The sequence below is a fragment of the Sminthopsis crassicaudata genome, chromosome 3 (genome assembly GCF_048593235.1).
Source record: "Sminthopsis crassicaudata isolate SCR6 chromosome 3, ASM4859323v1, whole genome shotgun sequence".
NCBI classification, from domain to species: domain Eukaryota; kingdom Metazoa; phylum Chordata; class Mammalia; order Dasyuromorphia; family Dasyuridae; genus Sminthopsis; species Sminthopsis crassicaudata.
In genome coordinates, this window is record NC_133619.1 from 500,673,947 (window position 1) to 500,690,732 (window position 16,786).

Consider the following 16,786-nt stretch of genomic DNA (forward strand, 5'->3'; position numbering starts at 1 on the left):
GGATTCTTTATAAACCTTAGTCTTTATATCATCAATGCTAGTAAAGACTATCCTTATTTTGGGGAAGTTAGAAGGGGGAGTGGAGAGTGCACTGGCTAAAGTTATCAGGAAGACCTGAATTCATATTTGGACTCAGAAACTTAACATTTTTTTTACTAGTTGTGTATGTGTGGGCAATTCACTTAACTCCAAATGTTTCTCCCTTCCCTCCCCAGAAGGGCTATCTTCATTTTTTAAAAAGATGAATAAAATATATAAGTTTAAAAGGTCCAAAAGTATCCCTCTTTTAGGTTAAACTTAAAAAATTAATAAAACCTTTCTATAAGAGGATTTTTTAAAAAAGTTTTCACTGGCAATTAATTTTTCAAAGAGAAGAGACTGTATTTTCTGATTTATAAATGCATTTGACAAAGTGGAAAAAAAATATCTTTTGCTTCTACCAGATATTCCCTACTTCCACATGAATCCTGATTTTTAGCAAAATTGGATAAGGGGAATCCCTGACTCATTTCTGGAGTTAGTCAACTTAGCAATAGCCAAAATAATACAAAAAAAGGCAAATCATATTATCTCTAAATTTGTGAGAAAATATGGTTCTTCCCCATCTGGTGAGAATCTCTCTATTTATATTACAACTTCCTAAAAAGATTTTGGTTTGGGTGAAACAGGTATACAACTTGTATTAAGAGTGTGGAAAAATCAATACAAATCATCACTACTACTGAAAAAAGCCAAAGCATTCACTATATTGATATGAATAGAATGATTTTTGTATAAAAAAAGACCACACATTCTCAAGACTAAGCAAACCAGCAGATGATTTGAATCTCCAGCCAGAAAAACCTAGAAAGCGTTCAGGGTCATTCTGCCAAACTTATGTTAACTGGGTATGTTGAGAATACCTAAAAAATTATAACCTGCCTTTATCAGGAAAAGATTTTAATTACTATGTCCTACCTGACTGAAACTGAAGAGTGTTTGTGGACTTGAAGAAATAAATCAAGAACCAGGGAGCAACTATTACCCAGCAAATAGCAGATCAACATTCAGATAAATCTAAGGGATGAGCAGAGTAACACAGCCAATGCCATAAGGTCAGTAAAGCAATGTGTCAACAGAGATCATCTATACAGCTATTACCCTGGGATCTCTAAGAGTATGCTCCCAGTATGAGCAGAGTGATATTACTCATATATCACTAATTCTGTCACATCAGAAGTGTGACTGAACATCAACTTCAAAATGAACATGTCTAAGTTAGGAAGCAACTTTGTATGTCTGAGATATTCAGAGATATCTTGGGTTTACTGAGTGAAGCTAACTAACATTAAGGAAAAATTTCATCCTAAGCAAAGATCATAACTGAGAAGGCCAAGCCCCTGGCCTGGCTTGCCAGAAGATATGGACTTTTAGAAAAAGAATCTAATGCTGAGGTGAAATAAAAAATTCTTGAACATAAAAAAAAAAAAAAAAGGGAAAAAAAGAAAAGAGATTAAACAAACCAAAATGGAATCAAAATAAACTATATCAAAGAAATTTCATTATATCGTAACTTTATAAAATAGTCTCAGAACCTCAGTTAGAAAGGCCCCTAAAAGCCATCTAATCCAAATAATACTTCAGCAAGAATCCCCTCTACAAAAAATAGTCAATCCATTCTTTGCTTGAAGACCTCCAGTGAATAGAATCCAATATCTCCTGAAGCTAAACATCTCCAATTCTTTTCTTGATTTTCTTGACCATTTCAGTCATATTTCCTTTTGCACAACCTCCAATTCATCAAACACTTTCCTAAAATTTGGGGCCCAGAAATGTTCTGGAAAAAAAGCAGATTACATCAGAACTCTCTAATTTTACATTATGGTTATTAATGAAACCTAAGATTCCATGAGTTAATTTGGCTGGGTTATTACAAACTCATACTGAGCTCATAATTTACTTAAAACCACCAGATAATTTTCACACAAATTATCGTATCTCCTACACATTGTACTTCTAAAGTTAATTATTATTCAAATGCAATATTCCTGTTAAGTTCATCTAATTAGATTCGCCTGAATATTTTAGCTTCTTGTTATCTTTAAGAATCAAATGGCTACAGATGTGATTAAGCTTTTTGTCTCTTTGCTCTATAGTAAGAGTACCACTAAGGGTTTTGAGAAATGCAGAATGCCCAAACAGGGACACTCACAGGAGACAGTTTCTGTATAAGGTCATGGGCAACATGGACGAGGTTCTTGTCTTCATGGAGACATTTCTGAAACTTTTTGCTCTCTTCATCTTCAAGAAGATCAAAATCAATAGCAGCATCTAGCAGGGCCTGAATTAATCCCTTCCATGATTTCAGAGCTGGAACCTGAGGTGCAACAGCAGCACTGATGCCTGTTCCAATCACAAGCACAAGTTCCCGAGGCTTCTTGGATTTTAAACTTGGAAGCAGTTTCCTGCAGAAAGAAGAATATTTGAGAATTTATTTTCCTAAAGCACTGGCCTGAGAGTGTTACTCCTCTATGCAAAAACTCTCAAGAGTTTTTGAGCAAAGAATAAAATACAAAATCTTTAGGCACTTCAAGTCATCCTCACTCTGGCTCCAATTTACTTATTTTAGTTGAACGTACATGATTTCCCTTCATGCCAAACTGGAGTACTAGTAAAATTATCTTTAGTTTTATCTGCTTTCAGAATATTCTACTTAATAATCAGGATGTTATAACAGTTCACTCAAAACCTTTAATATCTCTGCATGATGAAATTCTTAGCTTTTAATCTCAAGTCATATCTCTCTGAGGTCTCTCCTAACCCCCATCTATCCTCAAAGTGAAAGTGATCTCCCTCTCCTCAAATTTTCTTAAGGAATTTTGTCTGACTCTCTCTTTTGTCCTTATTACATTCTACCTCGCATTCTAGTATTACTGTACATGCTGCATACCCATATTGGGCTTATACTTCTTTAGGGTTACAAAGCACTCTATGTATTTTATCTTATTTGATCCTCCTGAAAGTCAAGATAGAAACACTACAAGCTGTATTATTCTCATTTTACAGTTGATGATGGTTCAGTGAGAGTAAATGATTTGTTTCTGGTCACAGAGCACTACCAGTACCTTTATGTTAATTACCTAATACATTTTTGTTAGATTGGAAGGATCTTGGTCAGACAGAAAAAATAATATACTGAGAGTACAACTTTCATACAACTAAAGATGACACAAATACAGACACTAAGCATTTTTAAAACATTTCCCTCCAAAGTACATGAGACTTTCCTATCAGGAAAGTCTATGCTAAAAAACAAAGCAAGAAAAGAACCAGCTTTAGGAATCAAAAGTGATCTTGAAGATGACTCTTTCTTTCTTTTATAATCATTCATTCTTCAGACAAAACAAAAGGGACAGGAAAGATCCCAAAATTTTAGTTCTTGTAGGATGGTATAGGTAGATATGATTTAACAAACAAAAAAAAGTAACTCGAGAAAAAATCCAAACTTGTGACCTTTTTTTTTTTTTTTTTTTTTTTTTTAAATTTAGAAATCAGGATGATAAAGTCATGGGGATTTTAACCCACATATGTTACATGAATCTTGAAGAAAAAAAAACTAATTTTAGGATAAAGATGTGAATAAATTTGCCTTCAGTGTGTTTATGGAATCTGAAATGGGGGCTGGGAAGAAGTGGGAGTTACTAAGTTTCTGAAAGAATTGAGGACCCACACATCATCTCAAAGAATATGTGCTATACAACAATACTTTTTTTCTTTTTTTAAAATTGGTCTTTTATTTTCAAAACATACGCAAGGATAATTTTTCAACAGTGACCCTTGAAAAACCTTATGTTCCAATTTTCCCCCCTTTCTCCCTACTCCCCTCTCCTAGATGCCAAGTAATCCAACATATGTTAAACATGGCAAAAATATATATGTTAAATCCAATATAGGCATACATATTTATAGAATTATTTTGCTGCATAAGAAAAATCAGATCTAGGGTGGCTAGGTGGCGAAGTGGAGAGAGCAACAACCCTGAAGTCAGGAGCACCTGAGTTCAAATCTGGCCCCAAACACTTAACATTTTTTATATGTGTGACCCTGGGCAAGACACTTAACCCCAAATGCCTTAGAAAAAAAAAGTCAGATCAAAAAGGAAAGAAAATGAGAAAAAAAATAAAATTCAAGCAAACCACAACAAAGAGTGAAAATGCTATGTTGTGGTCCATCCTCAATTCCCACAGTCCTCTCTCTGGGAGTAGATGGTGGCTCTCATCATCATAAAATCATTGGAACTGGACTGAATCATCTCAACAATCCTCTCTTACAGATGAGAAAATATAGTAAGTTTAAGTATTTTGCCTATAGTCAAAGAGCTAATAAGTATCAGAAAAAGGATTTTTTGACTCCTAGTTTAGTTCTATCTACTATCCCACACTAGACAAAGAGTGATGGAAGAATAGTGTGATATAGACTGATAATTTAATTTTAGAGTTAAGGATAAAGGATGTAAGTTGAATAATTATAAGAAAAATTTGTAGATGATGTAGAGAGATGTAAAGCAGGTCAATGGTTGAATTTGAGAATGAGAATATTTGGAGAAATTAAGGAAAATCGGAAGAACAATATCCAAGCTCATGAATAGAGATTCTAGATTATAACAGAACTATATTTAAAGACAATTAAGAAAAAGCAAGGAAGATTACAGAGTAGAACCTGAAGAGGCAGGCTCAAGAATGATGAGGATAAAGTATTTGGCAAAGACAAAGCAGCTAGATAATGCAGTCAATGAAAGGGTAGGCCTAGAGTAAGGAAGACATGAATTAAAATTTGGCCTCAGTTCTTACTAGCTTTGTGACTCTGGACAAGTCACTTAACCCTGTTTGCCTCAGTTTCTACAACTGTAAAATGAGTTAGAGAAAGAAAAAGCAAACCATGCTAGTATCTTTGCCAAGAAAAGCCCAAATGGGGTCATGAAGAGTCAGACAGGACTGAATGACAACAATAGAGAAGACAAGGTAGTGGATCAAAGGATTAAGCTAATTAATTGATAAAGTAGATTAGTGACTTTTGATATTTCTGTTGTGAAGTCAGTCTTGTCCCATTCTTGGATTGGTGGATGAGGTGGGGCAAACTGCTGAAACCAATCAGAGATTAGTAGAAGGCTGAAGGGAGGTGGATATGGCCTTGAAAATTGTTGATATGGGGGGCAGCGAGGTGGCACAGTAGATAGAGCACTAGCCCTGAAGTCAGGAGGGCCTGAATTCAAATCTGGTCTCAGACACTTAACACTTCCTAGCTGTGTGACACTGGACAAGTAACTTAACCCCAACTGCCTCAGTGAAACAAATAAATAAAATAAAGTAATAATAATAATTAACAACAACAAAAGAAAATTGTTGATATAAGGAATCTGACTGATTGTCAAGTTATTAAGAAGTGATAAATGAATGTAAATGTTTTAATTACATGTTTAAGATTGAGGGAGTAAATACCTTCGAGAAGATTCAAAACAAATAGAAATCTCAACCATTATAGAGAGTAAAAGGACTTGTGCAATTATAAGTGTTTGTATCTCTGTTAAATAACTGTTATGTGTTCCAAATGTTGATTGATCTTTCTGTAAGAGAAGGTAAATGGACTTGAATACCTCTCTATATTGCAAATTGTGAGGGAGAGTAAAGGAAACGGAAGTAAAACTTCAGTGGGAAAGAACAGATTTGAGGTAGAAGAAGGAAGACTTGACTTCTATCAAAATGAGAAAATAGAAATGGTTACACAGAGGAGAAAGGGAATGAAAAGGACAGTACAATTAAAGCTTAAAAAGAGATTTGAGATTGTCTTTCAGAAGAAGGAGCTGGATGTTCTGAAGAGAAAGAAATTGCTTGTATTACCAAAAATGATATAAAAGAGCCAGAGAAGCTATCAGATGAGAGATGATTCAGAAAGAATCAGAGGAAAAAAGTAATAGTACTTGACAAGCTTCTAATCAGGGGTCCTGGAACAAATATTTGTTATCTTGATAACAATAAAAATGTTTGTGGTCTTTTTGGGGCATGTATCCAAGATATAACAAAAAAACTCTCAAAGCATCGATCTAAATCTCAACTTTTGGTGATTCATGTTGTCACAAATGATACTTTCAGAATAAATGTACTGCCAATGATTATAAAATTTTGGGAAAGAAACAAGACCACGTAGCACAAGTTGTGTATCATTACTGCTCCATTGAAGATACAAGTATGCAGGAGACAAAAATTAAAGTCAGAAAGTAAATAGCTGGCAATTCTAAGGTGATATTTAGGATTTCTGGTTTTGGGATTTAGGTTTCTGAATCACAGCTTACAATATAGGGCTTGCAGAGATTCCTGATCAGAGAAGAAATAAACCTAACAAAAGTTGGGAATAATGTATTTTCTAAGTATCATACAAATCTAGTGAAAATGGCTTTAAACTTAAAAAAAAAAAAAAAAAAAGGCAGGGAAGGAGAAGATTGCTTATGTATATTCTCTAGGTTAGATATTATAAAGAATAGCTACAAAATAAGAATAATAAATAAGAAATCTAAAGGTTCAGAGAAAATATGATCCAAGAAGGGAATCAATTAAACCCATGGTCTCAAGTATATGTCTATAAATATCTAAAGATAAAGCAACAAATAGGAGAAACTGAGTTCCTAATGCAAAGGGGTATATTTGATTTCAGAGTTACAGTTGAAGGAATATAAAGCATGATGATATAGTCTATGCCTCTTCATGGATATACCTTATTCAAAAGAAGATAAATCAAAACAGAGGTGGGTTAGGGTATATTAACAAAGTATACTCACATGAGGAAATCCAGGAACACAGAACAGGAAATAAGATGCAGAAATTTTGAGGTGGTTAAAAGAATAATAAACAAAAAATAACTTTGTCACATGAATGACAAAATTGTCCTGTATATCCTGTACATCACAGAATATCTAAATTAGATGAAATGATTTGGAAACATCACAATTCTGGCACAAAGGTATAACAAAGTAGTGATGAGGAACTTCAATTACATCCAGATATCTGCTGTTGCTTTCTCTCTGCCAAAAGCAAAGCTACTAATAACTCCTTGACTTACCTTAGTAGTTATGTTGCCTTTCAGAAGTTGGAGGAAGTAATAAAAGGAAATTCTATTTTGGATCTTATTCTCACCAAAGTATGATTCTGGGGTTGAAAGGATGAGAATCCTGGGGCATGGGAAGAGATCATTTTTTCTCAATTTTGTGACAGAGGAGAGGAAAGCCAGACATAGTCTGACATGTACTCCATATATTGGGAAAGCAAATTTTATTGAGATTCAAAGGAAGGAAGGTAGGTTCCCATGGACTGAAATGATTTAAAGGAAGTCAGCATAGGAGAGTAGGGGGATGCTTGAAAATTAAATTCTGAAGACAAAGAGAAACAATTCTAACGTAGAGGAAACAGGGGATTTATCTAGGGATATTAATTCGAACAAGAAGAAAATTCACTAACCAACTTGGATTTTTAAAGAAACCAAAGGATTATTTTATAGAGCTAGAAAAAAAAATAACAGAATTCATCTGGAAGAATAAAAGGTGAAGAATATCAAGGGAATTAATGTGGGGGGGGGGGGGAAGGAAGGTGGCCTAGCTATACCAGATCTAAAACTATATTATAAAATAGCAATCATCAAAACCATTTGGTACTGACCAAGAAACAGAGTGGTGGATCAGTGGAATAGACTTGGTCTATAAGATATAGCAGTAAATGAGTACAGTAGTAATCTATTATTTGTTAAACCCAAAGATTTCAGCTTCAGGGATAAGAACTCACTACACTTGACAAAAAGTGCTGGGGAAAATGGAAAACAGTACAGCAGCAACGAGGCACAGAAAAGATCAAAATGGTACATGATTTAAACATGAAGAGTGGTACCATAAGCAAAGTAGGAGAGCTTACTTGCCAGATCCATGGAGAAAGATAGAATTTATGACCAAAGGATGGAATGGATAATTTTTTATATTAATTAATTAAAAAGTTTTTACAGCCAAGATTAGGAGGAAAGCATAAAGATGGGATTATTTATGACAAAGGTCTAATTTCTTGAATAGAGAACTGAGTAAAATTTCTAAAAATACAAGACATTCCCCAATTGATAAATGACAAAGGATACGAATAGGCAATTTTCAGAAGAAATTAAAGCCATCTATAGTCATATGAAAAAATGCTCTACAGCACTATTGATTAAAGAAATGTAAATGGGGAAAATTGGGACACTAATTCACTGTTGGTAGAGTTGTGAACTGATGCAATCATTCTGAGAGCAATTTGGAGCTATGTCCAAAGGGCAATCATGCTGTGAAAATCCTTTCATCCAGCAATAACACTACTATGTCTGTATGCCAGAGATCACAAAGAACCAACATGCATAAAATATTTTTAACAAGTCTTTTTCTGGTAGCAAAGAACTGGAAATTGAGAGAACATTCATCAATTTCGGGAATGTTTGAGCAAGTTGTGATATATGAATGTGATGGAATAAGAAATGATGATTTCAAAAAAGCCTGGAAACACTTACATGAATTGATGCTGAATGAAGTAAGCAGAACCAGGAAAACAGCAACACTGTATGATGATCAACTATAATAGACTTAACTCTTCCCAGCAATACAATGATCCAAGATAGTTCCAAGAGTCATGATAGAAAATAAGAGCAAGAAAAGTATAGAGTCTGAATGTAGATTGAAGCATACTATTTTGTTTTGTTTTGTTTTCTTTTTCTCCCCTTGCTTTCCCTTTTTGTTCTGTTCTTTCTTTCACAACATAACTAATATAGAAATATGTTTACATAATTATACATGTATATTCCATATCAGATTATTTGCCATGGGGTAATGGGAGAAGAGAAAAAATTTGTAACTCAAAATCTTATAAAAAATGTTTAATGCCTGCTAACAGAAGATAAATAGCATAAATAAATAACAACCCAACTGGAGTAAGTTTAGACTTATAATAAAAGCTTAAGCTCTACTGGGAGAGAAAGGAGGATCAAAGAAGAGACAGAACCTTTGCTGGGGGTAGATAAGGTAATGATAATTGATAGGTAGAACTGCTCAACTTTTATTCTTTTTTCTTTTCATAGAAGAAGGATCTTTTATGCTGGAAATGATAAACAAAATTTCTAACAGGGAACCTGATACTGATGAGGTTTGGTGCAGGGCAGAGTTGTGGGAACCCACTCTGGTTGGCCCGCAAATCCTTTATAAAAGAATTTTCCAACTTGAAAAGTTAGATTGGCAAAAGAAGCTTATTGACACTGGGAAGTTAGCTTTTGCTAGGAAGCTGACTTCCTTAATGCAAAGTCCCGACAGAGAAGAAAAGGTTTAGCAGAGGAATCTTGGCAGAGAGAAAGTTCCTAGCAGAGAAATCCCAACAGAGAAGTAAAGAGGGGTGTGGTGCTATTAGGGAAATAGGTGAGAGAGATAAAGAGGGATTAATGCTGAAAAGAGAATGTCTTTTCAGTGGGCAGAGGGTCCTCAAAGGCAGCTATGTCAAGGGATGTCCTTTGGCCTGGCATGATTCCTGCTTTGGCTTCTCTGCAAGGAGTTAAGCCTAGTTGGCTAGAGACTGGGGGCAGTTTGAGTTGAAATCAGAGAGAGAGCTTCCCGAATTTAACAGAAATTTTAATGAGTGTTCCTGGACTAATCTCCCAAATCAATAAAGAATGTGATCAGTAGTGAGTATTATCAATGGAGGGTGAACTTCCGGGATAACAGAATGAAACTACTTGTCTTTGATTTCCTTTTGCAGAGGGAAGGATTCAAGGAAAATCTCTCCTTCAAGAAGTTTCTACCTCATGTGCCACTCTCCCCCCCCCCCCTTTACAAATCAAAGAGAGACAGTATCAGGGATCCTCCCCATCAATACCAGAAGGTACTCCTGAACTGATGAGATTGCAAATCTACTGAGTATATCTCTTCTAAGATGATTTTTGCATTGGAAATGACAAAATAAAACATTTCTATTAGGGAGGTGATACCTAAAAACAAAGACATACTTTACTAGCTGCTCTGATGAGTGCAAAGTCACTTGTCGTGGATGAACTACATCCTCTGGGTTTTTTTTTAAAAATTATTATAGCTTTTTATTTACAAGATATATGCATGGGTAATTTTACAGCATTGACAAATGCCAAGCCTTTTGTTCCAATTTTTCCCCTTCTTCCCCCCACCCCCTCCCCCAGATGGCAGGTTGACCAATACATGTTACATATGTTAAAGTATAAATTAAATACAATATATGTATACATGTCCAAACAATTATTTTGCTGTATAAAAAGAATCGGTCTTTGAAATAACGCACAATTAATCTGTGAAGGAAATAAAAAATGCAGGTGGACAAAAATAGAGGTATTGGGAATTCTATGTAGTTACATCCTCTAGTCTTAAAAGAACTGGCAGAGATGATTACTGAGCCATTGTGAGTGATAAATGAAAGATCACAAAAATCAGGAGAGGCACAACATAATTAGAGAAGGGCAAACATTGGCTTAATTTTCAAAAAAAGGAAGAAAAAAAATAATCTACCAACTAAAGGTCACTCACTGAACTTGACTTCAATTCCTGGAAAGTCACTGAAATGGTTGGTAAAAACTTGGAAGGGAAGTGATAATGATAAAGGACCACTATGGTTTTATCAAGACCAAGTCATGCCAGACTAACTTCATTTCCTTTTTGATAGAATTATTAAACTATATAGTTTACCTAAATTTTAAATTATTTATAAAAACTATGTTGAAATATTCTTGTGAAGAAGATAGAGAGATATGGATTAGACCAAGGGTGGGGAACATGCATACTGCAGGGCTGATAAGGCCCACAAAATTATTTGTTAAAGCAGGCACAGGCAATAATGAACTAAAAGCTAGGTAGAGTAAGCTCCCACCAACTTGAGTTCTATAAATTGACAATGTATATAGTTGTGAATATTATAAATATCCAAATGGCTCTTAAAGAAAAATGGCTTCCATTCTGGAGAGCAATTTGGAACTATGCCCCAAAAGTTATCAAACTGTGCATACCCTTTGACCCAGCATTGCTGTTATTAGGATTATATCCCAAAGAAATACTAAAGAGTGGAAAGGGACCTGTATGTGCCAAAATGTTTGTGGCAGCTCTTTTTGTTGTAGCTAGAAACTGGAAGTTGAATGGATGTCCATCAATTGGAGAATGGTTGGGTAAATTATGGTATATGAAGGTTATGGAATATTATTGCTCTGTAAGAAATGACCACCAGGAGGAATACAGAGAGGTTTGGAGAGACTTACATCAACTGATGCTGAGTGAAAAGAGCAGAACCAGAAGATCACTATACACTTCAACAACAATACTGTATGAGGATGTATTCTGATGGAAGTGGAAATCTTCAACATAAAGAAGATCCAACTCACCTCCAGTTGATCAATGATGGACAGAAATAACTACACCCAGAGAAGGAACACTGGCAAGTGAATGTAAATTGTTAGCATTACTGTCTATCTACCCAGGTTACTTATACCTTCGGAAGCTAATAATTAATGTGCAACAAGAAAATGGTATTTACACACATATATTGCATCTAGGTTATATTGTAACACATGTAAAATGTATGGGATTACCTGTCATCAGGGGGAAGGAGTGGAGGGAGGGAGGGGATAATTTGGAAAAATGAATAAAAAAAAAAATTAAATTAAAAAAAAAAAAGAAAAAGAAAAATGGCTTCCCACCCCTGGATTAGTATAATAGTACAATATAATAATAATAATATAATAGTACAATCAGATGGATTTAAATATGACAAAAGATCTCTAGTAGAACATCACAGAAATCTGTGATTGTTTTAACATTTTACTAATGATAATGAGTTGAATAAAGGCATAGAAGGTATGCTCATCAAATCTGCAGATGACGAAAACATGGATAGGACAGCTAAGATAGTGGATGACAGAATCAGATCCAAAAGTATAACAGGCTAGCATTGAACTTTCTCCTTGAAGGAGTTTCAGATAGAGAGTTTTGGGGTCCCCCTTCATCACTTTAATGTAATAAAGACTCTGTGGTCCCCTGATCTTTGTGGGGGAGCCTGGGTCAAAAAACTCTGAATCTCCAGAAGGCTCCTCCTCATTCTTTTATTTGGCCTCCGGGAAACTCCTAAAATAATCCCCATCTTCAACTCATTTGGAGATCACCACCCATTATTGACCTGGAAATTATTCCTTCAATTTATCTGGAAATCATCCCTAGTCCTGGGTCACAGAAAACTAAATAAAATTGAACTCTGTATCCCAAATAACTGCTACCATCTAATAAGGAATCCATTGAGAACTGCTCAGTGAAAATTAAACCCATTTTTGCCAAAACCTTACGTGGAGACTGGGACTGCGGAATCTGTAAAACCTGCCATACGGGCCGGACCTCAATGCTGGTAGGGCATTTCACCCCTCAACAGCCTTGTTTTGAGGATACCATCACTTATTATTTGGAGGACAAAAATGAGCTTTCTTTACTCTCCCTGCCTCTATTGCCATCTCCTTGATTTAGTGAAATATCAAGAAAGAAAGCATATTGCTTTTAGTCTTGAGAAGTGTAGTACTGGGGTAAAAAATCAACTATTACTGCCAATATCTCCCTTCTCTCTTTACCTGCTTATGCAAAACATAGACCTTAAAACAAAACAAAACAAAACAAAACTCAAGTTTTGAGGAATCATTTTTGCTTTGATAGTTTTTGACAAAACAAGCTCTATGAAAAACCCAATATGCCAAATAGATGGAACATGGAACAGGCTGTTCCTCTGCATCAGACAACAATAATTATTACCTCTATTCATGAGATTCTATTCTCTTCCTTACCTTGGTTTTTTGGTGGGGGGTGCTCCATCACTGAAGAATCCAAAAATATCGTCTATATCAGAGGGTTGGCTCCCTGTAGAAGCCATCCAGTTTCTAAAATAGATTAAACATAGAAACTAAGACATTAAGGATCAGATTAACCCAAAAGTATACCACTGAGAAATCCAGGGACAAACATACATCAGATTCCATAAGTTTTACTGTTTTGAAGGTTTTTTATGCTAAAACTTCTCTGGATGGTAATTTCTCAGCTTTTTTTCCTTTTCTTCCTGCTTGTTTCTCCTCTTTGTACTCTTTATTTCTTCCTTTTATGGGACCAAAATAGATTAGGTCAGATCTTTTCTGAACCAAATTGCGTCAAATGAAAAAATTCATAAATTATACCACAAATTTATTGAAAATAATAGACTTCCTTGAAACTATAAAATTTTTGAGTCTGATGACAATTTGTCTTTGTTACTTGAGAGTCTACCTAAATTCTGACAAATAAATGGTCAGATCCACAAACATTCAACATTTTATCAAGATTAAGATTTTCTGAATATGCTAATATTGTGCACCAAGATATAGAGATGAATTGAGAAATATTAATCTTTTGTGTGTGGAGGCAATTGGGGTTAAGTGATTTACCCAAGGTCACACAGCTAGGAAGTGTTAAGTGTCTGAGTCCACGTTTGAACTCAGATCCTCCTGACTTCAGGGCTGGTGCTCTATCACTGAGCCACCTAGCTGCCCCTGAAATATTAATTTTTAATTGGACAATTTATTAAAATTGACTTTGGCCACAAGGGATTTACAACCAAAGCATGTGGCCCCTAACAAAAAGACCAAGGGCCTTTTATAGGATCTAAAGAAAGCAGCAAAAAACATTAATCTGCTTCCTTTTCTGACACATTTGCAAAATGTGTTTTTAAGGAGATATAACAAAAACAGGGGGCAAGGAGACAGAAGTATTGCAAAAGATTTCTGCTCCTAATATTATGCAGGAGGGAAGGAGACAAGGGTCTTTTAAAGAATGCAAAAGGGGTTTTGGGATTTCTGGGTCATTTTAAGTTCTTAAACCCAGTTTTCCTGGGAGGTTGGGGTTATAGTTGTAAAGACCCCAATCAGGTCATCTGACAATAAAAGAAACTAGTAGATAAGGAATAGAATGGTTAATGTAGGCACAATATACAAATTAGTTACTTCTAAGCAATTACCCAGTTGATGAACAGTCACCTGACCTTATATAGACCTTGGAATAAATTTCCTTTAAGGGAAAAAAAAAAAAAAGACTGAACATTGAGTCAGTTTCGTGTGCTTTCTCTCTTCCTCTACAATATACTATACAGATGTTGTTAAGGACAGATTTCAGAAACAAATTCCTAATCAAGTAGAAAAAAAAATATATGAACATTAGCAAAGAAGAAAAATTTAGATATATTAAGATATTTTAACTTGGTTAAACTTGGTTAAAATAACAACTTGGACAAGTTGCTAATATTTTAGGGATTGAAAACTACACAGTGGGAACAGTATTTTAGCTGAAATATAAAAAATATAGATAATCTATCCCTTTTCCTATTTTTGAGAACATTATATTATTGTTAATCTTTGAAAAAACATTATTTTATGCTTATGTGTTTTTGAAAGTAGTGAAGTACAAATTAATAGGTCCAATGAACAATCAATACTTTTATTAACCATCTACTACCACCTACTATTATATGCCAAGCACTGTGCTAGATCCTAGGGATACAAGTACAAAGAATGAGACCACTCATATTTGCAAGTAGACAACAATGCATATAAAAACTATATATTGTACAGATAAAAAGTGATTAACAAATTAGTTGAGTATAAAGTAGTTTGGGAAGGAAAGTACTCACTAGGAGTTGGTGGGGATAAGGAAAGGCTTCATGAAAAAGCTATGCTTCAGCTGTATATTTAAAAAATAAAAAAACCAACCACCTTTTTTACTGATGTTTTCAGTTTCTTAGATTATTATTCCATATATTCCTCCCCTTCTCTAAAAACCATTTCATATGATAAACTATAGTTTTTTAGGGAAGGACAAAGAAGTCACACACACACACACACACACACACACACACACACACACACACACACACACACACACACACATCCTTGGCTCAACTTACTTAATTTTGCACCAATTCAAAAAGCATTAAATGCTTACTTTGTGCCAGGCAATGTGTAGAGCTGGGGAAACAAAAAGACAAAGATAGTTCCTGCCCTCAAGCAGCTTACAGTCTAATGGGGAAGATGATGCAAATATATACATGCTAGGTATATATAGGATAAATAGGAAATAATCAACAGATGGAAGGATACTGGAATTAAGAGCAGTTAGGGTTTTTAATTAGAAGTTAAAATAAACCTAGAAGGTCAGTAATTAAGAGTAGAGGAAGGAGAGAATTCTATACATGGGGGGAGGAGAGGGAAAAAAATGCCAGGAGCTGAGAAAAAGTACTTATTTATTCATTTTTAATAGCCCCCTATTTCCAAAATATATGTAAAAATAGACTCCAACACCCATTTCTGCAAAACCTTGCATCCCAAACCTTTGTCCCTTCTCTTCACCTACACTTCATCCCTTATTCCAGACAACAAGCAACCCAAGCAGGCCAAACACATGCAATGACAAAGTATTTTCTGGTGTAAAAAGGATTTCTAGTGTATCACTACTGCAGCTTCAATTGTATTTTAAAAGTAGAGAGATTATGAAGTAGAGGAAAGGTAGGCATGTATTCCATGTATGAGAAACAGTCAGTGCAAAGTCAAAGTGATATGAGGCGAAGTGTCATAAGCAAAGAAAAGGCCAATATGATCTGACTTCTGAATATAGGAGGATTATGTCCAATGAGCTTGGAAAAGAGGTTGTGACCAGATTGCAAATGGCTTGAAAAGTTAAATTCATATAGGTATTACCCTAATTTAGCCTCTCATTACTTTTCACCTAGAATCAACAGGAAGCCATTAAATAGGTAGGGGAATCACAAGATGAAATTTATGTTTCGGAAAATTACTTTGGCTATAGATATAAGAGACTAGTGTGTTGAGAAAAGTAAGGCAACCTATATCCCAAAAAGATCTTAAAGGAAGGAAAGGGACCCACATGTGCAAAAATGTGGCAGCCCTTTTTATAGTAGCAAGAAACTGGAAACTGAGTGGATGCCCATCAATTGGAAAATGGTTGAATAAATTGTGGTATATGAATGTTATGGAATATTATTTTTCTATAAGAAATGATCAGGAAGATGATTTCAGAGAGACTTACATGAACTGATGCTAAGTGAAATGAGCAGAACCAGATCATTGTACACAGCATTATCAATATCATACAATGATCAATTCTGACAAACCTGACTCTTTCCAACAAGATGACTGATACCAGTTCCAAAGATCTTGTGAGGAAGACATCTACACCCAGAGAGAGGACTGTAGAAACTGAATGTGGATCACAACATAACATTCTCACTCTTTTTGTTGTTCCTTTACATTTTGTTTTCTTACTCATTTACTTTCCTTTTTGATCTGATTTTTCTTGTGCAGCAAGAGAGAATTAAGGCAAGAAAGAACAATTAAAAGATGCTGTTGCAATAATCTAGGTGAAAAGTAATAATTGTCTGAATTAGGGTAGTATCTACATGAGTGGAAAGATTAGTTGTGAGAGATAGGGAGATAGAAAACAGTAAAATAGGGCAACCGGCATAGGTCATGAACTGAGACCTGAGAATGATTTATAGCACCCTCACAAACAAATCTGGAAAGGAAAGAATTTTTGCAGGGAAAAATGAGTTCATTTTGGACATGTTGGATTTGTAATGTCTCTAGGACACTCAATTTAAAATGTGCTACACACAGTAGGTGATAGGGACTGAAGCTCAGGAGAGAGTCCAGGGCCAGATATTGATCTAGC

At 35.0% G+C, this 16,786-nt stretch overlaps 1 protein-coding gene across 4 annotated transcripts in view; it reads right to left on the reverse strand.

Moving 5' to 3' along the window:
- FAM118B (family with sequence similarity 118 member B) overlaps positions 1–16,786 on the reverse strand; it is a 104,908-nt gene that overhangs the window by 32,657 nt on the left and 55,465 nt on the right. For all 4 annotated transcript variants that reach the window (XM_074303849.1, XM_074303850.1, XM_074303851.1 and 1 more), the window contains 2 exons: positions 12,865–12,957; positions 2,192–2,444 (listed from right to left, as the gene is read on the reverse strand). In XM_074303849.1, coding sequence (XP_074159950.1) covers positions 2,192–2,444; positions 12,865–12,950 — 339 coding nt within the window. In that variant the 5' untranslated portion in view covers positions 12,951–12,957. The remainder of the gene's footprint in view (positions 1–2,191; positions 2,445–12,864; positions 12,958–16,786) is intronic.